The 21,646-nt window shown below is 34.9% G+C and overlaps 4 protein-coding genes across 5 annotated transcripts; all 4 read right to left on the reverse strand.

Annotated features, from left to right (window-relative positions):
- Positions 1–612: 612 nt before the first annotated feature.
- LOC109192276 (LOB domain-containing protein 1-like) lies at positions 613–1,652 on the reverse strand. The gene is made up of 2 exons (XM_019342850.1): positions 1,242–1,652; positions 613–1,033 (listed from the first exon to the last, which is right to left on the reverse strand). The coding sequence occupies exons 1-2, from the start codon at positions 1,650–1,652 to the stop codon at positions 713–715; spliced, it is 732 nt and encodes a 243-aa protein (XP_019198395.1). The 3' UTR covers positions 613–712.
- Positions 1,653–3,886: 2,234 nt separating this feature from the next.
- LOC109192370 (probable RNA-binding protein ARP1) lies at positions 3,887–6,548 on the reverse strand. Of its 2 annotated transcripts, XM_019342977.1 has the most exons (7): positions 6,441–6,548; positions 6,171–6,407; positions 5,895–6,045; positions 5,456–5,603; positions 5,312–5,354; positions 4,791–5,013; positions 3,887–4,094 (listed from the first exon to the last, which is right to left on the reverse strand). In XM_019342977.1, exons 2-7 carry the CDS (start codon positions 6,381–6,383, stop codon positions 4,084–4,086), a joined length of 789 nt encoding a protein of 262 aa, XP_019198522.1. In that variant the 5' UTR covers positions 6,384–6,407; positions 6,441–6,548; the 3' UTR covers positions 3,887–4,083. The 2 variants fall into 2 exon arrangements, with proteins under 2 accessions (XP_019198522.1, XP_019198521.1); XM_019342976.1 differs by having other exon boundaries at positions 6,171–6,544.
- Positions 6,549–13,013: 6,465 nt separating this feature from the next.
- LOC109192371 (nuclear transcription factor Y subunit B-8-like) lies at positions 13,014–14,989 on the reverse strand. The gene is made up of 4 exons (XM_019342978.1): positions 14,862–14,989; positions 14,518–14,746; positions 14,259–14,388; positions 13,014–13,236 (listed from the first exon to the last, which is right to left on the reverse strand). The coding sequence occupies exons 2-4, from the start codon at positions 14,718–14,720 to the stop codon at positions 13,231–13,233; spliced, it is 339 nt and encodes a 112-aa protein (XP_019198523.1). The 5' UTR covers positions 14,721–14,746; positions 14,862–14,989; the 3' UTR covers positions 13,014–13,230.
- A 2,405-nt stretch (positions 14,990–17,394) lies between these two features.
- Positions 17,395–20,678, reverse strand: LOC109192367. Its single transcript, XM_019342972.1, has 10 exons — positions 20,553–20,678; positions 20,428–20,450; positions 20,197–20,304; positions 19,495–19,969; positions 19,125–19,242; positions 18,524–18,615; positions 18,354–18,439; positions 17,943–18,052; positions 17,805–17,837; positions 17,395–17,693 (listed from the first exon to the last, which is right to left on the reverse strand). The coding sequence occupies exons 1-10, from the start codon at positions 20,597–20,599 to the stop codon at positions 17,634–17,636; spliced, it is 1,152 nt and encodes a 383-aa protein (XP_019198517.1). The 5' UTR covers positions 20,600–20,678; the 3' UTR covers positions 17,395–17,633.
- Between the last annotated feature and the right edge of the window lie 968 nt (positions 20,679–21,646).

The raw sequence follows: 21,646 nt of genomic DNA on the forward strand, positions 1-21,646 counted from the left end.
GGCGTCAAATCTCAACCTCGACGCCTGAACGCCACCGGTGCAGCCTGGTGCGGCCGAGACAACGCGCGCCACTGCCTCACGGACAGTCGGTTGTACCGACTGCTACCATCGAGGATTTGCCGCATTGATGCCGGATTCCTCCACGAAACGGGCAAGGCGACCGTAGGTGCAGTTCTCCTCGGCATGGATGGGGGATATGTTGCAGCATTCAGTGCACCCCTCCCATATTGTTTCTCACTAACTTATGGCCGAGTCATTTGTTTGCAAGGAAGCCTTATCATGGTTAAAAGATCGGGGCGAGCGGTCAATAGAGCTATACACGGATTGCTTATCGCTACAACGTTATCTTACTTTACCACCATCTATAGTTCGTTCCTACATCGGCTATGCTATTGACAGCTGCGGAGCAGCTATATCTTCATTTGATTTCTCTTCGTTTAAATTTATTTCTAGATCAGACAATTATTTAGCACATACTTTAGCATCTACAGCTTCTCAGCATCCTACTGCTATGTATTGAGATCTTTCTTCACCTGACATTATTACGACTTAATGGAATTACCACTTATAATTTTTCAAAAAATATTGTCAAAACTTTTTACCAAAAAATGATAGCGTTAATATTGGGAGTTAATTTACTATTAAAAAAAATGATGAAAATTCAATTTAAAAAAATGCAGCATGAAATATATTGGATCATATCGCCTCCGAATTAAAGCTGTGGCGTCCCGGCGCGCGCTGCACAAACATTGGCATCTTCCGGCGAGAAGAAGGCGGCGGTGTTTCGGTGGCTCGACATATCATCATGCTGCGGCGGCAACCTCCAATCAACATAAGCGATCAAATTGGCATTTTGGCATTGTAAATTCAGCATCTCCGCCTCGGCCTTGGCCAACTCAGCTCGCATCGCGTTTATTTGCTTCTCCAGCTGACAAACGGCGCCGGCGCAACCGTACACCGGATCCCTAATCCTCGCGTTCGCCTTGTAAACCATACTGCTCACTGTATCCGCTCTCCGATCCTCCGGAAGTTCCTGAAACATCAACACAATTATTATGCTCTCTTTTTAATTATATTTTTAGTAAAGAGAAAACTGGCAGTCATTATTTCCGGAGTAAAGATCACTCTTAATCAGTAAAAAGAGTCAGTAAACTAGTTAAACTGTTTCTATTGAGAGTTGAATTTGAAATCTTGTGATTATTCGATCATTGATATAAAGTTGAGCGGCGAATGAATTGAACCTGTAAGGTTTTGATGATGTTGCTGGCGCCGAAGACGCGGTGGGCGATGGTGAACTTGAGCGGCTCCGTCGGGGGGAAATAGGGCGCCAGGACGCACCGCTCGACGCAGCGGCGTCGGAGGATCTTGCATGCGGCGCAGGGACTGAGAATCACGCCCGCCGCCGGAGGAGCGGAGCTAGTAGGAAAGGTCGCACCACCGCCAACGGCGGCGGTAGAGGACGGAGTTGTGGTGCCGCTGTTACTGTTATTGTCTGTGTTGCAATAGTGTTCCTCTATTTTTCTTTTTGGGTGGTGGCGTAGGGACGGGGAAATGACTGATATCTCTCTCTCTCTCTCTATATATATATATATATAGGGGTAGCTAAAAAAATCTTGATGACATAGAGATTGTGACGCACCATCAAGCGTCATGAAAACGTAGCATAAAGGTTGTTAATTATAAGATTGAATTCACTATGTTGACTATATAAATAAAAAAAAATTAAAAAAAAAAAAAACTAATTGTACTATCTTCTCCCACATATAGTGGTATCAGATTTTAATGGTACCAATAGGGTTTATACACCTCAATTGGGCTACATTAAATCAATTAATTAGGACTGGGCTATGCCAAACACCTTTGTTAAGCTCTAGGGTATTTACCAATCACCTGGTCACATACGATCGGGAAGCTAGCTTTAGAGACCAAGATAACAAATATTCGCTCTACTAGTCCACTATGTGCAATGCCCGCCTGGGTAATGGTCAAATCACACTTTCTTCATGTTAGAACACTTGGCATCACCCCCTTTGACTGAGAAACATATATACGCTGTCCACATGTAGAACATGTCAGATCCCCGGCATGTATCCTAATCATCACCTATATAAGACGCATTATTTATTACTTTAGTATGGGACTTTTACTCCACACAACTACTTGAAAAATCTAACTAAATCCCCGGTCTATATATAGTAACCGAATCCCAACACCCAAATACGAGGTAATTGAACTGGAGAGACTCGACCTAAACTCACACATATAAGAATAAATGGTACATTGATAATTTTGTAAATATAACTCTAGGGTTGTCTATTATGATGTTTGTAACCTAGAATTTTATCACCACAATTAACAAAATTAACCCACTATCTTTCTAAATGAAGTGAATTAACTATTCAGACCCAATGATTGCCAGCCTCATGAAACCATGACCCAACTATCTGTTCTCTCCCTTCAAATGTGTAAAATTGAAAGCCCTATCTATCTATCTGCTTACTAGTGTGGCCCAATATATTGCTTCATTTTCTCATATTGTCCATCACCATTGTATATTGTATTTCACAAAGTAAGGAAAGGAAAATCCTTGGTGAACCAATTTTGGTTCTATCCCAAATCCCATATAACATGGTATGCCTACAAATTTGCATTTTCCAACACAAATAAAAAATTCAGAAATACATTTCTGACTTTTATATATATATATATATATATATATATATATATATATATATATATATCACTTTCATATTATATTATTATAAATATAATAATAAATTTATTTTTTTAATAATAATAAAAATAAAATTAAAGTACATGGCGCGGTAGCAAATGGCAGCAAAAGTTGCCATTAGCAAACTTGCAAAAGTAGTAAGTTTGCCAGCCATGGTAGATTTAAAACAAAATAAACAATGTTTTTTTTTTTTTTTTAATTTTCACATCATTTTGAAAGTTCGAAATTGGCTGGGATGAGGACAACCTTAGTAATAAAGTGACATTTGTGATAGTCTTAACTTTGATAATAAGGTGATATTTTAATAAGAGTTTATGCAATTTCGAATAGTAGTTATATGTTTCAAATAAGGTAAAATTATGATTGTGATAGTCTTAAATTTGATAATAAAGTGACATTTGATGTTAGTTTTTTTTTTTCCCTTAAAGAATCGGTTAAATATTAATCTTTGTTGTGACATACTGAAATTTTTCTTATAAAGATTAAAAGTTCGAGTAAAATATTATAAAGCTTGCTTATTCACTAGAAAAAAAAAATGATTTTCAAAATGGGGACATATCTAGCTACTTACTTCACCAATTTGGACTTTGTTTAATTGGCACAATTAATACAAATGATTACTCCGTACTAATTATCAATCTCGTTTCCAAAGATACCTTTTAGAAAATATTCCCGTTATCTAAAATCTCTAGAAATATTCTATTTGAATTGTCAAATTTCATTTTCAAAATTTATTAGTTTGAAAAAATTTCCATGGTCACGTGCAATAGACTTCACTAGATACAAGCGGTGAAAATCTTGTCGAGAATAAGTATAGAGAACCTTGCTGAAATAGGTGCAAACGGACATTGTCTATGAGAGGCATAGAAGTCCTTCTGATTATGTCTAGTCTTTTATATTCATATCTAATAGTTGTAAATACAAATCAACCTTCTATAGTACAAAGATTTCAAGTTCAAAGTTTTTTCTTATTCAAAATATAAATATTTTGCATTAATAATAGAGTTATAACATATTATAATATATATAAATTTCATTTTTTTTTGGGGGGTTACATTACAATAAATCCAGACTGAGGGTAGGTGCAGAGGCTGAGGTACATGTTAGACACTGGAGAGGAGAATGAATGAATATATATAGTAATTAGCTCTCTAATAATAATAATAATAATATAAATTAATAATAATAATCATTTTCTTTACAATAATAATAATTGTCATTTTTCTAAGCAGCCATCATCTATTCATCTCCTTCACAACCTTTTCTTATTTGCATTTTGCACCCCACAACTAATTTCTTTTAGCCTTTGCCACCCCCTTCAGAACTTCTGCTGTGCCAGCTGTTTCTGTTCAACACCCAACTGTATATACATAGTAATATACTAAATCAGTCCACAACAATTCCATCATGCTTCACTTTATTATATATATAAACTATGGTTTTAAGATATATCTAACTATATTAATTATTATTATTAGTATTAGTGTCAATATATTCGATACAAACATATATACAATACATAACTGTATAAGATATTATCAAAGAATAAAGATTCACTAACATAAACTTTTACCTTCAAATAGATAATAATTGGAGCTGTATATATTTTTTTTATTAACAGGAGAATCTATAACTATTATTCTAGAGTGTCTATTAAATAAAATTTGTTCTTATATAATAACTCACAAATCATACAGAAGAGATAAATTGCACTTAAATTTTAAGAATTCTTTTTATAAACTATCTATATTGGACTATGTTTTTTTTTTTTTTTTTTGTTAATTTAATTTACATTTGCCACTGCATGCCTGCATGGATGGCAGTTTGACCACCTATAGATATGTGCAGATTACAGTTGGCAGTGGGGCCAATGGATCTATCAGCCCACGTGACAGTGTAATCCATGTCCCCCCCTCCACAAAAAAAAAAAAAAAAAAAAAAAAAAAAAACCATCCACAATTTAATTTTTATTACTGGACATTAAAAAAATCATAATAAATAAATCAAAATACAAAGTCTTGCGCGCAATATAAATTAATTAATTAAAATTAAATACCTGCTTGAGGGGCAACTGATTTGGGCTTTATCATTAGGGCCGGATCTGTAGATATTGGGCCGACAGTAGCGGATGGATAGATATGGGCCTGAGGGCCCACTGTCGGTCCATGAAATTGATAGAAAGGATACACTGGCAACAGCAAATTTGCACCTATAACAGGCTGACCTGGATACAATTGAGAGTAATGCCCGTTCATGTTGGCCCCACCGTAGTTTACCTTCTGTGGACCACCACAACCCAAATATATCATAAATTTTCGGTGTCTCCCACTCAAAATTACACTAAAATAATATACCACATTACAATAAAAAGTATCCAAATCTTTAGTAAATAATGATTAGTAACGTTTTCGTATTGTACTCAATACAAACACGCAAATGTATGTATTGAATAGTATCAATATTATTATACTGATGTCAATAATTGTACTAAGTATAATGTAACACTGTCAAATGACGCGTATAAATTTAATTGGTTTAAAGTTTTTGATATATGAAAATGTGTGTACCATGACTTACATGATTGTAGTTTACGTTTGAGGGAATGTACGCTGGAGAATACCTAGAAAAAGAAATAAAGAAATAAATAAAGAAAGAAAATTGCACGTGGCCCCACTGTGATTGCATGGACCACTAAAATTAGTGAAGATGTAGGGGATGTACCCATAGAAAGGAACAGCTTGGTGATTCGGGTGGCGCCGGTGATGGAACGGGGAAGCAGCCACCGCCTGCGGCGGCGCTCCTGTTGGATAGTACCATTGTACGTAATTTGGGGGTGGCGTCGAGGTAGCTCTTGCTCCAATGTTGTGCCCTTCACATTATTATTATATTATAAGAAACTATTTTCTCAAAAAAAAAAATTATAATGTCAATCAACACCAAATATAATGTTGTAGCAAATAAGGTAAGTTTTTTTTTTTTTTTTTTTAAATACTCATGATTTTTATAAGACAGTTCACTATTAGGGTTCGAATCTATGACTACCATTTGAAATTATAAAAGTATGTGCATCATACTATATGGTAATTAATTTTTATTTTAGAACAATTTTAAGAAATTTAAAATGGTAGTAAGAATTTTTAGAAATAACAAAGGACAGTACCTTGTGGAGGCGGGGAGGTAGTGGTGGTGGGAGGTGGTTTGGGGCGGCGGGCGCCGAGAGAAGCCAGGTTGCAGTTGGCACGGCGGCCGTTGATGACCGGCGACGGATCGCCGCAAGCTTTCCGGGCGGACTCGGCATCCTTAAAAGTGACCTTAATTTCAACGAATTCATATATATCACAAAAAGTAACATTCAACAGCAAAATGCGGCTCACAAAACACAATTTTAAAATAATATAATGAGGAGCTGAGGAATTGAAGATGGATTGGAGCATACAAAACCATAGCCCTTGGATCTGCCGGTGAGCTTGTCGGAGATGATTACGGCCTCCAAGATCTCGCCGTACTTGTCGAAGTGCTCTCTCATGGTCTCCAATGGCGTCTCCCATGCCAGCCCTCCGACAAACACCTTCGTCAACGTTGTGTCGCCGAAGCTTTGATGATGATGATGAACACCATTGTTGTTATGGTTAACGTTGTTGCTCATCATCGTATCCTCGTTTTGTCCTCCCAACACAATCAATCTCTCTCTCTCTCTCTCTCTCTCTCTCTCTCTCTCAGTATATATATCTATATATGTATATAATCAATCTCAGAGAAGAACAGAGCAAAATTGAAGAGTGTGTACAATAATATTTATATTTATATATATAGTAGAAGAGAAGAGAGAGGGACAGACAGGAGAGCACGACAGTTGGAGATTGTGTATACGGTCTCCTTTTCATGTCCTACCTGGCTTTATTATTATTTTAAAAAAAAATAATTTATACCTAGGTTTCGATTAGGTTTCGATTTGCACTAATTTTAGTATCCGACTTCTTGCCCTAAAGTCACTGGAGTATGTAAATCATAATTCTGGCGAGCAGCCTTTCTATCAATCTTCCTCATTTAGATTTAGCCGTTTAAGATTTATGTGAAACTTCTCATCTTATTTACTTTTATATTCTCGTTTTCATTGATACATAATTTTTTTTAAAAAAAAAAAATATATTTAACCTAACAATTTAGAACAATTAGTAGACCATTTCAGCTCTTTATGTAATTATATGTTTCTAAAGATTTTTTCTTAAAAAAGAGTCAAACTTTAGAAGTATTTTTATTACGTTCCTATTTAACTTCAAATTTTAAAGTCTTATTATAGTGTCAAATTTTAGAAGTGTTTTTATTATGCTCATTGTTTTCTAACCTTATAGTTGTATTAGTAGTAAATGATAATAAAATGCCTATTAAAAAGATTTATCGTTTTAATTATTAATTAATAACAAAGGAAAATATAATGCACGAGAAAAACGACTACGGGCCAAAATCGGGCCTCACGTTTAAGTGGCGGGCTCCTGCTTTGCAACGTATAGTCGATCTGGACAGGCCCGCTTGAGACTCAAGTGCCAAAGTCACGTGAGGATTCATTTCTCATTTTTGGGAATGAATATATGTAACATGGCCAGCTGTAAGCAACTAAAGGGCCTTTTAGTAAATTAGATAAAGAGCCTGTTTCTTCACTGGCATAGTAGCACCACATTTCTTTTTCTTTTGTTTTTTTTTTTTTATATCCCAACGTTTCCAATTTTGCCGAACTAAATTATAAACTAACATCGAGACTCACACAAAAGTCCGTTTTAGAAAAGTAGTGAAATTAGAGTAATTAGATTATTATAATCTCACCAAACTCTCACCCCGGCCTCAAGTTGAAATATCAAAAAAACAGTTAACTGTTATTATATATCATTCTAAATACAGTTCATTTAAATAACTTTTTAAAGAGCGATGAATTGTAATATCTCAATTATTCATAAAATGCATCCTTAAGAGATAAAATTAAAGTCCGTACATTTGTAATATATTTTTTGTATTAGAACTTATAAAGCTATAGTATTATGCATGTCACCAAATCTTCCCTAACAACTATGGGCAAGGGCAGATCTAACATGTTAGATGATGAAGGAAAGTAAAGAAAGACAATGTGCACATGACTGGTAGGAGATTATAATCTTATTCAAGTACATCAGTTATTTGTAGGTATGGTGATTGATAGTTTCATAAAGAAGATTTATGTTGTTTTTTTTTTTTATTTTGGTACAACATAGTCTTAAGTAGATCGAGTATATGTGACAATATGTTTCAAAATCGACCAAGTGTCTAAGGATGAGATCCATTTGAATGATCTATAATTAAAGTCAGTTATCGCTTTAATCACACGCGGTTTAATTAGAGGGGTAAGAATTTGATAGAAACAGTGCAATTAAAATAGTTAGTTCAATATTAACTCCCTCTTGATTCTCATTTGTATGTATTTAACTTCTTTGGTTAAAAAAGAAAAACTACTCTTATATAATAGCCAACCAATCATATAGGAGAGGTAAATCGTACAAAAAAGACCTTGTGTGATGGCTCATCCAATAAAGTATTAACACTTAGAATCATGTTTGATTCATTTGGTCACCCCTTTCAGGACTTGATTAAAAGTTCTTTGTTGCCTTTGTTTGTTTGATTGATTGTACGCACTTGTAATTTATAAATTGGTCGTTAAATCATAAATGTATATGGAAGCTAAGGTAGCAATAATCCTAGGAATGTATGATGATAAACCAATGAAATTAAACGAGAACGTATGTTATTAATATTTAGATTACAAGTAAAAATAAAGGGTAATTAAATGAATATTTAGAAAGGTTAAGGTACCTAACTCGTATGAATATTAAATAGCACAATCAATCAAAAGGGCATAATATACGACGGAATGATTGATTTACAATTATTATGTAATGTACCAAAATAAGGCGGTGGTGTTTCGAAAAGAATAACTAAGTGTGTAGAGCATGATAAAGTCACGAATTAAATTTATATTAACACACTTTCAGTTGAATCAATTATACATGATCTTTGCCTGCATGGGTAGCTTAACTGGTGATCATAGAAATTAAACTTTGGAAGAATGACCAGGGATCGAGTCCTCTGTGATTCATGTTCAGTGGGGGGGGCTCCTTGTGCGCAGTGAGCACCGGTCTAATCTCTGTGATTCAACCTTTTGGAAGAATTATACATGACCAAAGCTCGAACCTAAGACATCCCACATAAAGGGCCAACCGGATACCAGTAGACTACAAGCCACTTAGTTAATTAATGCAATTCTTTAATTTATTGGTTATAACTATTATTTAAGGATGTAATTAATGCAATTCTTTAATTTATTGTAATCAGGAATATTCTTTATTCAATCATATATATATATATATATATATATATATATATATATATATATATTTGAAAATATTCAATCATATAATTTGTTGGATGCTAGGTAAAAAGAATACCCAAACAAATAAAGTTAAGCAAGAACGCATTCTCCTCAATGTTTCAGAATGTACTACGTGCTAGTCGGGTGCCTAGCACCTAGAGCAATTAAGCGGCCGAATAATACGAGTATATCGTTCCACTTTTATTATTTAGAGATAAGAATTATTAAACTGTTATAATCCCCAAAACTAGTCAACTGCAAAACAAACCACTCGACCGAGTTAGGTGTCAACTCGACCTAGTTAGGCTCCTAACTCAGCGGTTAGAGCGCCTAGACAGTTGATTAGTCGATTGGCCAACTAAAAGCCACCTACGACTGAAATCGCTCTGATATAAAAATGCTTAGTGCCTAATTAGTGTGACCGTCTAGACTGATTTTTATAATATTGATTCTCGTGGAATGATTGTCAGTGATTCCGAACTGCGATAATGAATTATGGACCAATGGGCGAGAATATCTTCTAATCTATTTTGCTCCTTAATTATCATTTCGAACAAACCATATTCTTATAAAATTATAAATATAAATTTATAAAAACTTATCCACAAGCTAGGGCTAGGGTGGCTGACTGGCTGGTTGGAAAAATGCTCTGAAACTTTCCCTCTTATTACAGCTCGATTATCTTATCATGGCTGCAATTAAGGCTAAACTAATGGTCTACCAGACAAATTAAACATATGTTCAGATTTCAACAACTTTTCTTCATTCTCTTTAATTTTTTCAAATTAAATTTTGTTCGTTGCATTTACATTTTACAGTTGGGGAATTCCAGCCTCATTCTTTAATTATATTTATTAAAGACTCTTAATATGCTAACTAAAATTGCATCCTTTTAAATTAATATTAATACACTGAACAAAGTAAGATGTACTATTTTATTGAAGATACAATATAGTTTAATTTCTTTAAGAGTGTGTAAAAGTTTTCTTTAGTTAAACGTTTATTTGCGTTGCTTTATTTATTTATTCTGTATACATTTGATATTTTTATTGTTGCGGCGCGGGGTTGAATTTGCATTTGACTTGAGATGGTAATCTCCTCGATTAATCGACTAAAATTACAAGGTGAGACACTAAGACTATTACAATTATCATATTTGTTAAAAAGACTTGCATTATCTTATCCATTCTTTCAAAAGGCTGAACCCCAACCCTAAGGGCCCCCCACACCCCGGCCCGACAGAGCATTTCAGAGGAAGCATTATCTCATCCATACTCCTATAGATGCATGTTGACTAGTAACTCTTTAACATGAAGCAAACATGCAAGAGTCGATACAAAACAAAAGTGTAATATTATACTTTAATTTATGAAAAAATATGCAAATGTATGATGCATACATACAAGAGTCAATACAAAACAAAAATGCAACCATATACTAAGAAAGTCTGCACCCGCTTGGTGCATACATACAAGAGTCTATACCAAACAAAAGTGTAATTCGGCCTATACTTTAATTTACGACAAAGCTCGTAATTACATGACACATACATATAAGAGTTGATACAAAACAAAAGTGTAATCATATACTTTGATTTACAGGAAAGTCTGCAACCATGCATTATTCAAAAGTGTACTTTGATGAAATCTGACTTGTGATCTTACTCTAGCCGGCAAATGATCAAAATCAGATTAGGTTGTTCATAGCTGATTAGTTCAAACTAATAAGCCTAATAGATAACTCTCATTTATAAATTAAATTATTGAAGTAATTTTATAATCTATAATAATAGGCACTAAACTTTTAATAAAATATTGAAAAACTTGTAAATAGTGGACTGTGGGGGGAAATGTTGTTGATAGATTCAATCAATTTTATAATTTATATTATCTTTTCTCCTTCGGTTGACATTAAAAATGAATGCTATCTTTTGAATGCACAACTATGGCCGGTTTTGTAACTGAAACAGCCATTGATGGAGGGGAGTTTGATGGGTTTGAGCTGGCGAAGTATGATCGAAAATATTTCCAAATTGCCAGCTGTCCAATGATCAAGTCACGTGCCACTGACGTGTTGCATTTTGTTGGACTCGGTGAAGGTAACTTTTGATGCATTGTAGAGATGTCAATTGGATTAACTTGTACGTGTTTGAGCTAGTTTTGTTGGGTTGTTGGACTTATTGATTCGAATTAATCAATTTTTTATTTTTTATTTTTTGTTGGGTTGACCCTAACACTAAATCTCGGTTGTCTTGGCTTATTAGATAGGCAGAATCGCTGAACTAAAATTGAAAAATGGGAGTGAGTACCCACATTATTCTGTGGTGCACTTATGAGTACTTTGTGGTGTACCTATAGATGTCTTGATCCTTGCATTGGGAGGCATGGCCTTTTCCCTGATGCGAGTGACGTTTTCAACCGGCAGACTCTTCTCATGCACTCGCACCACAACATTTGATTAAGAGCTCTTGTGGCTTTTGCCGCCGCAAGGAGCTTCCTCTCTCCATCCCTTGCCTCTAACATTGCCGAAACCCCAATCCCAATGAGTTATAAATAATCACATACTTCATATTTCAAAAAAAAAAAAAAAAAAACGAACTGAATATGCAGCGTAACATTCTATGATTAAATTCGTCATGATGAATATATATATGCCGATCATGGACGAGAACCTATAAACAAGAGAGAGAGAGAAAGAGAGAGAGGGAGCTTTCTTTGGCTTTTCAAAAAATTGGTTTGAGAGGATTTGAATTTGGCGAATGCACTAATGTGCTAACCGTTAGAGTTATATACACAAGTGAATCCAATGTACATCCGGACAAAGTACGCCCAACCAATATGGGCTCTCCTCAACATCGGCATTGATTCATAACATCCAGGGACGCGACCCTCATGACCAAGCTAACCCCAATGTAAGATTTCAAGACTGTCCTAGATTTGTTTTTTTAAGATTCCACTTCCTTTCGAACTTATTTTCTTGGATCGAATTCAATATTTCTATTGCATTTCATTTGTAATATTATAACACAAAAGCATGGAAGTCCATAGTCAATTAGTCATGCATGGTTACATTACAAGTGCGCGAGTGCTCGTGCATCAATTCAAAACAAAGTCCGCATCCAAACACTGACATATATACGAAAGTCCATACAGAACGCTCAAGAAGTAAGGAGTATTGTATCCATCACCAATTCACCATAGCTTCTACTAGCAATCTTTACACTTCAATCAAAGGCTGCTCACGTTGGGAGTAAGCCTTAATAACCTTGAGTTACCAAACCAACATGCTAACCAATTTGGTTGGGATTACCGGCCTCCAAACTAATTTAGCAAAATTTCTAAAATAAACTGCAACTTTCAACATTATAAGTGCAACTAAGCAAAGCTATCGAGTACATCTATTGAAAACTGTAGTGACATTTTTGTAAATAGCCAGAACTTTAAAATGCAACTAGTAACGCTATAAAGTATAATTATCAACACTATTGAGTGCAACTAAGTAAAGCCACAGAGTGCACATGTTCATTACACTTATACATATGATGGTGCACTCTATGGTATTTTTAGTTGAACTCTAGTGTTCTTAATTACACTTTAAAGTTTGAGTTATTTACAAAAATATCGTGATGCTTTTTTCCTCTTTCCTAATAGCTTTAAAGCCGTTAGAGCTTCCCAAATCACCGGTGGTAAGTGCTTCATAGTTCTTTCTTGCAGCAATGTTTTTATTTGATCTAAATCCTAGATATACCTACAACCCCAAAAATAAAAATAAAAACAAAAACTTTTTGAGTTACATGAGATACTATAGAGATAAGTGTCTTTGTAATACTCGATGCAAACAGGCACAATATCAATATCAAGAAACGACATAAAACTTTTCATATATATTTATGCGTACCTGTCTAAGAAAATGGAAAAATTTCATACAAGAGCATCAATATAATGCACTATTATGTCAATGTACTTGCACTAAAAAACCTAAAACACTTGCCCATATTATCTACGATAAATAATTATAAAAATTCATCTTATACAAACACAAAGAGAAGCTGTTGGAGCTATGCTTTCATCTTGCACCAGCAAGACCCAGATGCAATTCCAAGCTAAGACTGCAAAATTATAAAGGGAGTATAGCATTAGTGATCAAATAACATCATATAATTGCAAAGAAACTCAATCCCCAGAATTGAAATTGAAGGAAATCTACAGCATAAAGCAACAATAATATTCATAAATCTCTAGCACATATGGTGAAACTTCCTCCTAAGGCAGGTGGAGGAGACATTTAGGAAAATGGTAGGTGTATTCTATAGAGTATATATAACTCTCACCAAGTCTTAATATTTATTTGATGAAGAAAAAAGAATGAACAAAAACTATGGCACACCCCCTTTTATTAATCAATTAAAGCGTGACACATAATATAAAGTAAAAAATAGAGTAAATATAGGTCTTATTTGGTAAAATAGTTAGCATATCAATTAATTTTGGCTTGTTTGACCACTATTAGTTGTTTGATTTAGTTAAACAATCAATATGAGTGTTTGATTAATTAACTTTTTGTAACAGCTTATTGCTCCAAAAAACTAAAATTCAAAAAGTTGATTTTGAGAAGTCATTTTGTATGTAACCAGCTGGCGTGTATGGCCGTGCACTGCACTCTTGTCCCTTAAGAGATGTCAAGAGTTCGAACCTCCTCTTGTATGAAAAAATCAATCTGGCGAGCACTCTGCCTTTTAATTGGGCCAGCCCGGTGCGAAATAGGATTGGTCTGAGTATATATGATACGAGCTTAAAGTGTCTCCTGTAGTTTGGGGCCTGTTCAGGCCTCCTCGCGGTATTACTAAGAGATTTACCCAAAATTTTTACATTTGCCAATCAGATGAGAAACAAGCTAAGGTGAGGGCATTCTTACTGGTGCAGCTGGTCATCAAAAGCAAGGTGATTTTTGTTTCCAACTACACATATATGGTTTCCATAGATACCTATCTATCCTCTCCTATTGGTATTGGATCCCTTGTTTTCTTCCTGAAAATCATTCTGAAATTATCAGTAAATGAAAGCTACCCAGATATAGGCTAATTAAACAAACTACCACCATTGATGTAGTACGTGAATTGACAGTAGTTACCTCTTTGTATTTCATCAAATATGCTCTGAGTGGCTCACCGTAATCCTCAAATCCTAAGGTGTCCAGAGAATTTAACACATCATCTCCAGTTAGTGTCTTCCTCTTCTCTATTTGGCCCCTTTCACTTGCTCTGTTAATGAACAATCATTTAGAAGCATCAATTTATCATTGCATTACCACAAACACTTATCCATAAAATGTATCTGCATATATATATATAGATATATTGGGAGGATCGGAGGGATTGATGGATACATACTCGTTGGTGATGAAGCTGATGAACTCGGTTGCGCATTCCTGGACAAAGTCTTTGGCCTCCAAGCTGATCTTTGCGTTGGGAGGCAAGGCCTTCTTCATGATGCGAGAAACGTTCGCAACCGGCAGGCTTCTCTCATGCTCGCGCACCGCCAATTTTGATTGAGAGCTCTGGTGGCTTCCGCCGCCGCCAGGAGCTCCCTCCATCTCTCGCCGCCTCCGCTGCCGGAACCTGACCGCAATGAGTTCAAAATAATCAAAAAAGGAACTGAATATACAGCGTAACATTCAATGATTAATTAAATCCGCCATTGTTGAGCATATAAGCCGATCGTGACGAAAACCTACCTAGAGAGATAGAAAAAAAGAGCGCGTTTTTTTTTTTTTTTTTCTCTCTCTCTTCGCTTTTCTAAATATTGATTTGAGAGGATTTGGATTTGGCGCGCTGGAACGCTCTGATGTGCTGACCGTTGGAGTTGGCAGTGGAGGGACGGAGAGATCGGAAGACAAACAAAATATTATATCAGTGTTGGCCTGTTGGGTAGGTTTATGGAGTGTTATGCCATGGAACCGTGTTCACCATTCATTAATACATTGTTCCAACGGTGTTAGTACACCGTTATCTTTTTTTTTTTTTTTTTTTTTTTTAATTAATTGCGTGACTTTTCTTCTTTCATTTTCACATTTTGCGGTTTCACTTTAATTTGAGGTGAACAATAATTTCGGACATTCATAAATTATGAATTTATGCCTGCACATTCACTTTGGAATCGTACCTACACATTCCCATCCGAAATCACGGACATTTATAAATTATGAATCCATGGCTGCACATTCACTTTGGAACCATGCCTACACATTCACTTTGGAACCATGAGATTATGAATTTTCTGTTATAAGATTATGAATTTTCTGTTATGCGATTATGAATTTTCTGTTATGCGATTATGAATTTTCTGTTATGCGATTATGAATTTTCTGTTATGCGATTATGAATTTTCTGTTATGCGATTATGAATTTTCTGTTATGAGATTATGAATTTTATGAAAATTCATAATCTCATAACAGAAAATTCATAATTTGATCAACTCGCGCCGTTAACTCCACATCCGCGAATTTTTATTTTTTTTTTGCCTAAAAACGACGTCGTTTGACCTTGTGTTCACCATTCTCGGTGAACACGTTTCCAGGGCATAATTTGCCAAGGTTTATCCAATATATAACCTCACTTATCCAGAAGAAAAAAAAGAAGTTAATATTCAATTTAACCATCGATATAGTCCTACACCATTTTTTGTGCTTAATTAAGTCATCGAATAGAGTCTTGGTTATTAGAATCAATGACTAAATAAAATTAAAAAAAAAAAATCACTATAGTCGAAGACTAAATTGAATAAAATTACTATAGTCGAAAACTAACTTAGGTAAAAGTACTATAGTCGATGATTAAATTGAGTATTAATCAGTGTTACAAAAATCCCGCATAAACACCGATTAATTCCCGCCTAGACGCTAGGCGCTGGCCGCCCACTTAGCGTATCACCATAATCAGTGATCTAGGCGGTTGGCCGACTAGCCCGCCTAAGCTTCCTAAGCACCGACTAGGCCACCTAGGCACTACCGACTAGGTCGCCTAGTCAGCCAATTAGTTATTGTTTCTTTATTTTTTAAATGAGTTATTTCACTCAAAATGATGTGTCATTTTGAACGAAATAACCCTAAATTGTTCAAACTCTATATTTTTTGGTTAATATTTAATATATTAGTATTAAATATTAAGTAGTTTATAATTATCAGTCTTAAAAAAATTTAAAAATTTAAACAATTTTTTTTAAATAAAAAATACACGAGCGCCTAGGCGCTGATTAATCCCCGCCTAGGCGCCCCAACTGCCTAGGCCCTGATTAATCCTCGCCTAGGCGCCCCCCAAGTGTCCGAGGAGCGACTAGCGATTTTTTCAACCATGGTATTAATAGAAGTGAAATTGCCAAGCTATCTTAATAGAGGACTCAATTGAGTAAAATCATTAAAGTCGATTATCTAATTAAGCACAAAAACTTGTTTAAAACTAAATCAAGAAAAATCACTATAATCGATGAATAAATTGGATATTAACCCCATTTCACCCCTATTATGGATAATGTAAGAGTGATATGACATGTTAAACTTTTGTTTGATATGACATGTTAATGTTTCGACCCATTTAATATAAATAATTACAACGGGAATTTGTCTCTTTTTCTTTTGGATATATCAGAATTTGTCTAAATTAATTTCAAGATGAACACAAACAAGAGAATAAATGTCTATAATTTTCTATTAATTACTTGTTTAGTACAACAATTATCTGTTTGCAAGGAAAATAACATGTTCCATCTAAACAATATTTAGAATACATAGTTATACACACAATTCATCAAAATCACAATTTATCTCTCTTTATTCCTAATAGGCTTAAGACTCTAGTCTAGGCAAGGGTCCGCGATCCATGGTGGACCACATTGAGTTACCAGTTGAAACAGTTTGACCGAGCGGCTCACGAGCTGCTCGGCTCATTACACCCCTAGTCGAATGTACTGGACACTATTCAATGTCCACATTGATTCCATAACCTCTGGGCACACCAATATCGGGCCTCAAATTGTTCGGGACTTCATAGTTGTCCTAGTTTTACTTTCCTTAGATTTCACTTCCTCTCAGTCCCTGACTTGTCTTCTTGGTCGAGTCCAATATGTTTATCATGTATAATATTCAATTGAAGAGATTTTTGTAATTTTTATTTTTATTTTTATTTTTTGAAAACAGATTTTTGTAATATTATTAAACAAAAGCTTGGAAATCCATAGTCATGCACGGTTACATTACAAAGGGAAGGGAATAAAAAATAAAAATCAAAAGCTACATAAGATAACACAAAAGCACAGTCACACTCACACATGACCAATGTTTAAGTCTCAACTTTCAGCTCTTAAAGATAAATTGTAAAGAACCCTTTCAGTGTGTCTGAAGCTTCATGGAATCATGTCCATTACTCATAATGAGTTATTTCTTTGAGAGAGAATTACTCAGAATCTGCCATATGGATTCTGGAAGTCCATTCAACATTAATGGAGAAGTTATTAGTCATTGAATAGAGTGACTGGGTACCCCTCTAGGCCTGCTAATTTCATCACCTCCTCCTGCTCAGAGAAGACTAAATAATTATATTTCGAGTATTTGGCAAGAGAAACGAAAAATGAGATATCTTTGAGTGACGAGGAAACCCGCAAAAACGAGATATGTTAGGTTACCTGTATGAATGCTGTGATTTTCCCAGGAGTACCCTGATATTCATGCAAGAGGCATCAGGTAAAAGCAAGTTGACTAAGAAGCTATAAGTCATTTTCTTTTTGGTGTATGAATGTGAGAAATTCCTTAGATTCTCGTACCTCGAACTTTTTCTCCTCCCATATCACTTCGTTCCAAGTTTTTTCTTCAAGTGTTTCCATTGATTTCGGAAACTGAATTGTCTCCACGTGCTGCATAATTCTCAAGCTATCTGCCACAGAGAAACAGTTACAATTATCTCAAGAGCCGTGCAGGTTAGAATATATAAAGCAAACCTCACTACTTGAGTTTTAAGAGAAACCTTATTTTCCCCCAAGAGAGAGAGAGAGCGAGGGAGGGGGAGGGACAGATTTAATTGTTTTTTCTTACTTTACATGCAATAGGTCTGGGAAAAGATCCAATATGTATATAAACAATCTCGATGATCATTTTTCTTCTAGAGTAGATGACATTGGGCGCAGAAGCGAGCTATATGGGTGATAGAAGGCATTAAAACAATTCAGATAACATACTAGAAATGAATGCTTCTGTCCACATTTCACGCTTTGACCATGATGGTGCAACTTCTCGAACCAGAATTCCATTTCTTGAACATACACTGCACAAAGGTATAATGAAAACTAACAAAAATATACAAAACTTAATCTACAGCATGCCTAAGAGATACAGACAAGGAACTCACTCAAAAATTACTTGACGTATAATTCCTGGAAGAACACCATCACTGAGGGGAGCTGTCTGTATTTCAAAGCAGTTTGTGTTTCCTTTTTCTTCCTGTCTAGCAACAGAAGTCTCCGTTAATATCCAGCAGCCAATTTCATGCAACTCCAATGGAAATATATTACTATTTAATTCACTGGATTAGCAAGATACCTTCTAAAATGACATTTTTTTTCAGGATTTGATCCAGTAAAAATTGAAGAAGGTTATTTAGTTTTGACTCACGAATGATTGTTTCTACTTTCTCAGGGGAAATGATGTTGGTTTTACCTTCAGTTATATGCCAGTACTTCATAACATTGTTAGTATTTTTAAACTTTCTAATTACAGTAGGCACTGTCATTATGATAATGAGGCTGACAACCAGACCATAAATTAAGTCAAGATACTCAGAGACCATTAGGAAACCACATGCCATTATAGACCAACCTAATTCTTACTTTCTGAAGTTATTAACAATTTCACGTTAGTGGTATGTAGAAATGATCAAACACCTATTCCGCACTTTCATTAACATATTTTAGACATTAAGCAATTCAAAACCCATAGATTTGTTTTCTCACCTTGCAGCAAACAACAAAAAAATTTGTCAGACAACCCTCCAAAATTTTATCTCCATCATTTGACAACAACAGCTCATTAACTGATGGAGGCCTCAGCTTCTCCAAAAGCTTCCTCTGCCTACCTAAAAGAAGCAAATTAAAAACAAGTACTTGGTAGATGTTATAAAAAAAAGCTTAACTGTAATATGATTGTCCTTCACATCTTCAATTTACATGAGATCGGACAATACCATTCTAACAATTTTTTTTAACCATGCTCACAAGTCCTCACTTTACATGAAAATTTGATTACAATCTTTTACAGTAATGACAAACAATAAATAACAGTTAACAGTAGATGGCAAGAAAATATAAGTTCATATGTAATTACCTTACCCAATCTGAATATTTTGCATTTGCTAGCTCTCTACCACAACCCACGACTGCCAAGTGTGCCCCATTTTCCAAAATTCCAAATTCTTTAGGAACATATCCACCAACATGCACATACACATTAAAACTTCTAAAGATATTTTCCTCATTTAATCCCTCAGCTTCCCTAAAACTATCCAAATTGCCACTCACAAGAGATGTGATAGCCAATTCCTCCTCATTTTTCCTCTCTTTTAGCACAGCAGGCATAACCTTTCTCATAGAATCATTGACCAATGACTGAATCAGTGAATCCCAGAGGGGTGATGATGTTAACATTGAAGAATATGGAGCTGTAGATTTCGGGACTTCGAAAAGAAGCTTTGGGTTGGAGTGGAGCAGAATTCTCACAGAATTTGAGAGTCTGCGCAAGTGCCTTTCCCAGAACAAGATCTGTGATCCATTGTTATGAGTCCGGGTGGTTGTGTATGCGCCTGAAACCAAATAACCAGCCCAAATATGATGCAATGCATCTTCTGTGTTTATAAAAGTAAAACCCATTTCTTTACAAATGAAAAACAACACCAAATAGCTACAGTTCATTATAGTTGACAGTGAACAGTATTTCATTGTGACATAAATTTTCCCATGAATGGCAATACTCTCATTAAAAAGAAGTAATTAAGACAGAAAGAACACAAATCAAAAGACCGGTTCACACCTGGGTGAGCTTCGAGTAAGGTTGCAGCAGATGGAGTTTCAGCAGGAGTTGAGATGACACCATTTGTGAACAGGAATTTGCTGCAGTTCGACATCATTGTCTCATCTGCTAAACACATGGAATCAACCAACTCATTCAGACATAACAAAGCTTTAGCCTTTACCCAAAAAAAAAAAAAAAAAAAAAAAAAAAAAAAAAAAAAAAAAAAACAGTTACTTCCTACTTCTGTACCGAACAAGCGATTCCATTCTATGCTAGGCAAAACCACAAACACTTGGAGTGCATTCGGCAGTGCTAGATACTAAAGTCAATACGCAGAATATAATTTCGGGTCAATCGCGTACTTTCTAGCGTACCTCACAAGAGTTTGAACTGAAGCTGATGAGAAATGCTGCCCGTACATCCGATCTTCACTTCTCGTTTTCTTGAGGAGAAAATCTCGAACTGCAAAACTGGCTGCGGGAACCAGTGTATTAGAGTATAATTAATTTAGTTAGGTATAAAATAGAGTATTTTGACTTTGAATTGAATACTATAATACTCCGTATTTATGTAACATTATGCATCAAATCATCAATCAATTATATCAAATATTAAACAGATAGCACCTGGTGCTTAGTGTAGTTGGTTCATGCTTAACTTAAATGTCATAATTAGAGTCAGCAATATGGGGGTTCAAATCTCGTTGAAAAAATGTGCGCACATTAATACTAGGATTTGACTAGTTGACACATTTCATTTTCGTACTTGAAAGTCATATTATTGGTGGAGTTAGTCATACAAGGTTTCTTAGCGATTTTTACTTTTGTGTATGGTTTGCAAACATTATACATGAGAGTGGTAATAGAATATTAATCAAAATCTCTTAAATTGGTGATCGAGTTTGCTGGAGTAAAAATAGCATATCACTTTCTTCATTCCCAAATGATAACAAAACACAAAGTATAATGAGAAAATGATATTATAGATGTTACAAAATCAATATGTACAATGTAGATGCTTCGTATGTTTTGATGAAATAGCGATTATAATGTAAATTATATCAAATGTCTAGAGATGTGTTATAGTGAACAAAGCCAATTGAGAGAGTCGAATGTACGAGCCGATAATATTATTCTCCATTGTCACATGCCATAAGCTACAATCGAGCAAGTATAGCCTAAATGCGCGAATCAGCCTGTATGGTTGGTTAGTATGTATGGCCCATCAAATGCAACATCATTTGTTATACATGTTCTCTTTAAAATTTTAAATAATTTATAACCATAATTTTTAAAAATGTGTATAACAAGGTGCAACTATACACTTAGTACACCTTAAATTATCTCCTTATCAATTATATATCTTTGAATTTATGGACCGCATTGATACATTGTATACATACTAACATGATCAAATCATATGTTACATTCCATAATAATATTTTTATTTAAATCATTGATATTAATGA

This window comes from Ipomoea nil, unplaced genomic scaffold (assembly GCF_001879475.1).
Source record: "Ipomoea nil cultivar Tokyo-kokei standard unplaced genomic scaffold, Asagao_1.1 scaffold1770, whole genome shotgun sequence".
In the NCBI taxonomy this organism is placed as follows: domain Eukaryota; kingdom Viridiplantae; phylum Streptophyta; class Magnoliopsida; order Solanales; family Convolvulaceae; genus Ipomoea; species Ipomoea nil.

Coding starts and splice junctions, on each gene's coding strand:
- LOC109192276 (XM_019342850.1), bottom strand. CDS start 1,652: ATGACGCTTGATGGTGCGTCACAATCTCTATGTCATCAAGATTTTTTT. Junction 1,034..1,241: donor ACATCATCAAAACCTTACAG/GTTCAATTCATT, acceptor TTGATGTTTCAG/GAACTTCCGGAGGATCGGAG.
- LOC109192371 (XM_019342978.1), bottom strand. CDS start 14,720: ATGGAGGGAGCTCCTGGCGGCGGCGGAAGCCACCAGAGCTCTCAATCA. Junction 14,389..14,517: donor ATCAGCTTCATCACCAACGA/GTATGTATCCAT, acceptor GTTCATTAACAG/AGCAAGTGAAAGGGGCCAAA.
- LOC109192367 (XM_019342972.1), bottom strand. CDS start 20,599: ATGTACGGGCAGCATTTCTCATCAGCTTCAGTTCAAACTCTTGTGAG. Junction 19,970..20,196: donor CTTACTCGAAGCTCACCCAG/GTGTGAACCGGT, acceptor ATTTGGTTTCAG/GCGCATACACAACCACCCGG. Junction 19,243..19,494: donor AAATATTCAGATTGGGTAAG/GTAATTACATAT, acceptor TCTTTTAGGTAG/GCAGAGGAAGCTTTTGGAGA.
- LOC109192370 (XM_019342977.1), bottom strand. CDS start 6,383: ATGATGAGCAACAACGTTAACCATAACAACAATGGTGTTCATCATCAT. Junction 5,355..5,455: donor CAAGCTGTTCCTTTCTATGG/GTACATCCCCTA, acceptor TTCTTTTTCTAG/GTATTCTCCAGCGTACATTC. Junction 5,014..5,311: donor CAAACGTAAACTACAATCAT/GTAAGTCATGGT, acceptor GGTGGTCCACAG/AAGGTAAACTACGGTGGGGC.